Source organism: Pavona decussata, unplaced genomic scaffold (assembly GCF_977016875.1).
Source record: "Pavona decussata unplaced genomic scaffold, jaPavDecu1.1 SCAFFOLD_94, whole genome shotgun sequence".
NCBI lineage: Eukaryota > Metazoa > Cnidaria > Anthozoa > Scleractinia > Agariciidae > Pavona > Pavona decussata.
The window spans coordinates 85001-92500 of record NW_028145511.1 but is presented as its reverse complement, the minus strand read 5'-3'; the positions used below and the strand labels follow the sequence as shown (position 1 = coordinate 92500).

The 7500-nt window shown below is 42.4% G+C and overlaps 1 protein-coding gene across 1 annotated transcript in view; it reads right to left on the bottom strand.

Moving 5' to 3' along the window:
- LOC146473184 (usherin-like) overlaps positions 1-6027 on the bottom strand; it is a 22728-nt gene extending 16701 nt beyond the window's left edge. Inside the window, exons 1-5 of the mRNA XM_085118634.1 lie at positions 5980-6027; positions 4235-4550; positions 3457-3520; positions 624-894; positions 47-234 (exon numbers count right to left, since the gene is read on the bottom strand). Coding sequence (XP_084974760.1) covers positions 47-234; positions 624-894; positions 3457-3520; positions 4235-4550; positions 5980-6027 — 887 coding nt within the window. The remainder of the gene's footprint in view (positions 1-46; positions 235-623; positions 895-3456; positions 3521-4234; positions 4551-5979) is intronic.
- Positions 6028-7500: the final 1473 nt, after the last annotated feature.

The following is a 7500-nucleotide window of genomic DNA, read 5'->3' as shown; positions in this document are numbered from 1 at the left end:
CATTTATAACAAAATTTAATGAAACTGTCATAGGACTGTAACTCACTCGCTATACTGAACACAGTTGACAGAGTCAGGCTCTGTTAAAGGACCATTGTTTTGTAGACTAAATGACGCTACACAGTCTGCAGCAAAATACTGCCAGGGCTGAAAGGTCTGTCCTCCATCTGTTGATCGTTCGATTACCATTGCACCAGGCACCGGTCCATAGAAAGTCAGGAGAATGTAAAATACCTGAAATTTACCAAAACACATCAATCTAAAATTGAAGAGGTATGATAAGGCCATGGCCATGCATTCCTTTAAACTTTCACTTCCAGGAGTGATCAATATGTAATTTCTCCTTACATTATCAATACATTGTCAACCAGACAGGTGATGAGAATAAAGAAAATCATCAACTCAGTGTTTTGTTTGATGTAGTGCCAACTTCTGTGAACTAAGAAAGGTATCCCAGGCAGTATAACAATCAGATCATGGGTCAGAATGAAAGGGTTAAAATTAACTGTGGTCGTCAAAATTGGAGGATGATTATGAAAATTAACTTATCTCAATTGATAAAGCTCTGAACAACACTGATAATTTCAGCTCTTGTACAAGGATTCAAAGTAAAAACACCATACCTGCAGTCCAGAATAAGACAAATTAATATCAATAGTTGCATTATCGGTGATCTCTGACAGCCAGAAGCTAAGAGAATCACCATCAGTAGCAAACTCAATAGGATGTGCCGTGTCCGCAAAGCCTGACACTGTGTCATCAATTTGTCCCTCTACGTTTCTAAGGCACTTTGCTGGTTCAGCGACATTAATTTTAGGATGCGTGGGTGGACAGCGGCAACTACTTGCAACATAAGCTGATGGCAGGGTACCAGTGAATGCTTCTATTGCTTCCCTTGAAGAAAATAAAATTATGAAATTAAAACTAAGAAAAAGTTCAATTTTGGTGATCAATACTTTATTGAAGGGTTTTGTTCAAGGGAGGCATACACATGTATATGACTTTCTATCCTTAAAATTGAAATTGCTCCAAATATTAGACCTGTTTTGAGACTGATTGTAATAAGAAACTAATAGTTGTGCATTTAATAATTGTTAAACAGATTGCTCAGTCAGCCAGTCAGTCAGTCAGTAAGTCAGCCGGTCAGTCAAAGCCAGTCAGTCAGTCAGTCAGTCAGTGAGTCAGTCAGTCAGTCAGTCAGTCAATCAGTAAGTCAGTCAGTCAGTCAGTCAGTCAGTGAGTCAGTCAGTCAGTCACTCAGTGAGTCAGTGAGTCAGTCAGTCAGCCAGCCAGTCAGTCAGTCAGTCAACCAGTCAGTCAGTCAGTCAGTCAGTCAGCCAGTCAGTCAGTGAGTCAGTGAGTCAGTGAGTCAGTCAGTGAGTCAGTGAGTCAGTCAGTCAGTGAGTCAGTTAGTCAGTTAGTCAGTCAGTGAGTCAGTCAGTAAGCCAGTCAATCAGTAAGCCAGTCAGTCAGTCAGTCAGTCAGCCAGTCAGTCAGTCAGTAAGTCAGCCCATCAGTCAGAGCGAGTCAGTGAGTCAGTGAGTCAGTCAGTCAGTCCGTCAGTCAGTCAGCCAGCTAGTCAGTCAGTCAGTCAGTCAGTCAGCCAGCCAGTCAGTCAGTCAGCCAGTCAGTCATTGAGTCAGTGAGTCAGTCAGTGAGTCAATCAGCCAGTCAGTCAGTCAGCCAGTCAGTCAGTCAGCCAGTCAGTCAGTCAGTCAGTCAGTCAGTCAGTCAACCAGCCAGTCAGTCAGTCAGCCAGTCAGTCAGTCAGCCAGTCAGTCAGCCAGTTAGTCGGTCAGCCAGTCAGTCAGTCAGCCAGTCAGCCAGTCAGTCAGTCAGTCAGTAAGTCAGCCAGTCGGTCAGAGCCAGTCAGTCAGTCAGTGAGTCAGTCAGTCAGTCAGCCAGTCGGTCAGAGCCAGTCAGTCAGTCAGTGAGTCAGTCAGTCAGTCAGCCAGTCAGTCAGCCAGCCAGTCAGTCAGCCAGTTAGTCGGTCATCCAGTCAGTCAGTCAGCCAGTCAGCCAGTCAGTCAGTCAGTCAGTAAGTCAGCAAGTCAGTCAGAGCCAGTCAGTCAGTCAGTCAGTGAGTCAGTGAGTCAGTCAGTCAGCTAGTCCGTTAGTCAGTCAGTCAGCCAGTCAGTTTGTCAGTAAGTCAGTCAGTGAGTTGGTCAGTCAGTCAGTCAGTCAGTCAGTGAGTCAGTCAGTAAGTCAGTTAGTCAGCCAGTCAGTCAGTCAGTCAGTTAGCCAGTCAGTCCGTCAATCAGCCAGTCAGTCAGTCGGTCAGTCAGTCAGCCAGCCAGTCAGTCAGTCAGTGAGTCAGTCAGTCAGTCAGTCAGTCAGCCAGTCAGTCAGTCAGTTAGCCAGTCAGTCCGTCAATCAGCCAGTCAGTCAGTCAGTCAGCCAGTCAGTCCGTCAATCAGCCAGTCAGTCAGTCAGCCAGCCAGTCAGTCAGTCAGTCGGTCAGTCAGTCAGTCAGTGAGTCAGTGAGTCAGTCAGTCAGTCAGTCAATCAGTGAGTCAGTCAGTCAGTGAGTCCGTGAGTGAGTCAGTCAGTCAGTCAGTCAGTGAGTCAGTGAGTCAGTCAGCCAGCCAGTCAGTCAGTCAGTCAGCCAGTCAGCCAGTCAGTCAGTCAGTCAGTCAGTCAGCCAGTCAGTCAGTTAGTCAGTCAGTCTGCCAGTCAGTCAGTGAGTCAGTGAGTCAGTCAGTCAGTCAGCCAGTCAGTCAGCCAGTCAGTCAGTCAGTTAGCCAGTCAGTCAGTCAGTACGTCAGCCAGTCAGTCAGTCAGTCAGTCAGTGAGTCAGTGAGTCAGTGAGTCAGTGCGTCAGTGAGTCAGTGAGTCAGTGAGTCAGTTAGTCAGTCAGTCAGCCAGTCAGTTTGTCAGTGAGTCAGTCAGTCAGTAAGTTAGTCAGTCAGTTAGTCAGTGAGTCAGTGAGTCAGTGAGTCAGTCAGTCAGTCAGCCAGTCAGTCAGTCAGCCAGTCAGTCAGTCAGTCCGTCAGTCAGTCAGTCAGTCAGTCAGTCAGTCAGCCAGCCAGTCAGCCAGTCAGCCAGTCAGTCAGTCAGTCAGTCAGTCAGCCAGCCAGCTAGCCAGCCAGTCAGTCAGTCAGTCAGTCAGTCAGTCAGTCAGCCAGCTAGCCAGCCAGTCAGTCAGTCAGTCAGTCAGTCAGTCAGCATGCAGTCAGTCAGCCAGTCATCCAGACAATCAGAGTCAGTCAATTAACCAATAAGAGAATTACATTTATTTAATAAACAAATGAGTCTGTCAGTCAATTGATCAATCAATCAATAAAATAAGATTTTAGACCAAAATAGATTAGATTATCAAACAAAAAATTAATATAAACAAAACAGTGTCAGTATGTGGAAATATGAACTTAAGGTGATTAATTTTATTACTAGTACAGAACTTTAGAACTCATTAATCATTAGGAATGCATTATCTTTGGGTATAATTTTATTTACCTGTTGGTGAAAGCTCTGGGGTACATGAAGATATCCTGCATCAACCCTTCATATTGATCACCATCTTAACATTGTGTATGAAAAACAAGTTAATCAATCACAATTTGCTAATTTACCATGTTTTTTTTCAAATAATTTATGGCTTCAAGATCAGTGCTAAAAATAATGTCTTTGGCTCATTACTCATTACAACACAACTTTTGGCAATATACAAGATGCATTGAAGTATTTGACAACTTATGGGTAGAGCAGTCTCCCACCTCCCACAAGTTACAGCTGAGCTCACTCGCCGACGTTGCAGGTGATGCCGCCTTCATGCAGGTAGTCCCTAAAAAATGTTATTTTAATGAGAATACACAAAAAGCACTTGCAAATTGAAATTCATTTCTAAATTTTATTTACACTGAGAATAGGAAAATGCATTTGATTACTTGGCCATTGGCATGTTACAGTTGACATTTTATAGATATATTTATATGCTATAAAACTCAATGACAGCCTTGGGAATGGTTACAACTGAATACTCCAAGTACATTGTAGTTGCTTAATTAACTAATAATCAACTGTAAGTACATTTACCTGTTAAAGATAAACTATTTTTCTTCACCCCCCCCCCCCCCCCCCTTCCTCCCCAAATCTAAAAGAGTCCTGAGGAGAACTGTAGCCAGTTAAGCATTGACTTAATTATGCTTCTATATTGAATGGGCCACAACCTGAGCATACGTCATCCTCAACGTCAAGTATATTCCAACCATGCAGTCTTTCAACAGTTACTTACCACCATATTTCTGTCCAATTTTCACAACACCTCCTTCATCATCGATGGGACCAATCAGAGTGGAACTGTTTGCAGTCATTAGTTCGCCGTCAATGTAATATGACAGTCTCTTGTTGACTACTGCTACAGTTATCAAGTGCCACTCATCTGCTTGAAGCGTTTGGCTTTGATTCTGCAAAAGGTTGTATGTCGTGAATGACGCACTTCCATTAACAGGCTGGTAGTGAAACAAGAGGTTGTAATCTTGAATGACAAGCTGGAATACATTTGCAAAATTGGGTGGTGTGGTTCCATCTTTGGAAACAATATAATTGTCCTGTTCAAGGGAAAAAACTAAGTCACTCACTTACACTGTATCCATCTAAAGTAATGTACAGAGTTAACAACCTGATAATTTAAGTGTCAGTCCTTTTTATTAGCAGTCACTGCAGGTGCTTATTGGGGACACAATAAATTACTGAACAAAATAATGTAAATTAAACATAAACGACTCTTTAAGAACCCCAACTGACATATAATGCCCACCCTGGAAGCCCAAAAAGTTTATAAGCGCCCACCCTCGAATAAGCACCCACGCCACCCACCTCCCAACAAAAAAACATTTATGTACTAGCCCAGCGCGAAGTACGAGGAGCGTGAGTTGTGTTCAAAAGTTGGTTTTAGATACGGTAGTCAATGAACTTTTACATTGTTTATGACGTTTTATGATAGTATTTGCATAATTTTTATTTTGTCTTTTGAAGTGAAATAAACTTGTTATGCCTTGTTTTGCTATTCTCTAAAAATGTCCTCGCTTGCTGCAAATGTTGGGAAAATAATAAGCGCCACCCTCGAATAAGCGCCCACCTCGAAATATAGGCACACACCTCGAATAGGTGCCCATCCTCAGGGCTGTCAACCTAGCACGTCTTGAAATATGGAGATTAATGACTTCCCAGACAGCAAGAACAAAGCGCCTTACAGGGGCGTGGCATCAAGGCTACATTCAGGGCTTCAGTGAGGGGCGGGAGGGGGGGGGGAGGAGAAAAGAAGGAGAAACAGAATGTTCTAAGAATGTCGGAATGTCGAGTCTACGCCAAATACAAAAATTCAGCAAATATCCGAGAGATTACAGACATTAATCTGGAGAACAGGAGCTACACTTCAAAATCTGGAGATTACAGACATAAATCTGGAGGCCAGGAGATACGGTTAGAGATCTGGAGTCTCCCGGATTATCTGGGAGAGTTGACAGCCCAGCACCCTCATGGGCCCAAAATTAAATAAGCGCCCAGGGCGGTTAATCAAGTAAATACGGTTTTTGACTGAGTCGGATCAAACTGAATGTTTGATTTGTTAATTAGCCAGTGCTTTACAAATATTTGCAAACAGAAGAAAGAGACTAGTCTCACTTGTTGATAAAAGAATTTAGGTTAATCTAAACAGAAGAAATTCAATAGCTTTTTCCCAGGATATAATCTCCACCTAGAGCCACCCCAATGCAGATATAGGATGCTCGTTTTTATTTTCATGCAGCTAGTTGAGATACACATAATCAAAAAGAGCAATTCAAAGATTACATTCGAACATTGACTGCCGGGATTTACAGCTGAAATCTGCACGCTTGTCAGTTTCACCATCAAAACAATCTAGTCCATTTACTTACCCTTTATTCCCTGCCTTTTGCTTTATCCACACGCTTATGGTAAACCCAGGGTTAACGTAACTTACTCCAGGAATCCTTAAAGGTTGTATATAAGAATTGCCTTGAAATCGATATGAGTTGACACTTGATCCATTTCTCGGATCGCCATCTTGTGTGACAGCGGTATTGCTTGAAATTTGCGCCAAATCTGTAGCCACTGGTTTTATGGAACCACAGTTCGCACAGCAACGAAATTCACATGTGTTCTCCACGCACGTCTGCAGGGAGGTTTGTCTCGACGTTGACTGGCAATATTTGCTTGGCGTCGCTCCACAAGTGGAAGACGAACTAATCGGCTTCAGTTCAGCGAGATCTAATAACCTTGGAAAATAATTATTCCCGTACGCGTGCAAAGAAATTGGATGCAATAACATAATCTTCCATAGCCATTGCCATTTGCGGCAACTATTCAAACTCATTGTGGGAATTTTATATTGACTGCGGTCTTCAATTCAGCTGGTAGTACTTGACATCTAAACAGTGTCGAATACAGCATATGCAAACAAGCCGGTGCAGTGAGTCGTGCAGCAATCATAGCGTCCAACTTGAAACTCTTCATTTGGCCAATGAGCTCCCAGAACAGCTTATTTGAGTGTCAGGCTTTTCACTCCCCCCTCCCCTTAAGCCGCCGACACACCTGACGATTTTATACGCCGATCGCGGCGGATTTGATCGCCAGCAAAAATCGCCACCGATTGATGCGGACACACCTCTTTCTGACACCTGGCAATTTTGAAAACTATTGTAGTCGCTTCCTTGGATGCAATTATTTTATGCTCATTCCAAGAACAACAACAAACCACCTTAGCTCACTTCACGCGATTTTCAGGGCGTATATTAGCCTGATCGGGCTCGTTACACATGACTGCAGAAAAGTACTGGCTTCACTGATTTGGGTTTGTCTGTTGGGTCTTTCTACACCAAATATCCTTTCAATGTTTACTCAGTAGTTTCAGTTTGAGTTTCAAGGATAAATTGCAAAAAGCACTTTGGACTTTCAGAAGGTAAGCCTAAACAAAGAGTCGTTACTGACAACCAGTCACTAATTAACTAGTGAACATGTTACATAAAAATTGTTATCACTTTGAGAAACCACAATATTTGTTTATTTATTTATTCATTTGCCCAAGATCAACAACTTTCATTCATCACCGTAGTGACAGTATTGAGCAGGAAGTCTAGCAGAAGCCTTTCTAGGCTTATGGAGGAGATCCCCGTTCTGTTACTAATAACTAATTACTCAAGCGATATATGAAATTATGATATCTACGTTAAATATATAAATTCCTATAACTAGATATAGCTCTCGCTAAGTGCCAACGAGCAGGCATTCAAAAGAAATACTGATAATTTGAAGACACATTCATGTTTTGTGTACGACATTTTTTGAAGTGAAGTATTGAAGACAATTTGAAACGTGTTGAATTGTTATGTGAATATTTTGATCGACAGCGGAGAATTGCCAAAATGGAAAGAGATTTTTGGTTTTAAATTATCGCGATATTACGGTTTTAACAAAAGAATACAGAACAAAAATGAACCCAACAATAACTTTTTATCTTCTTGAGCTGTAGACAGTAAC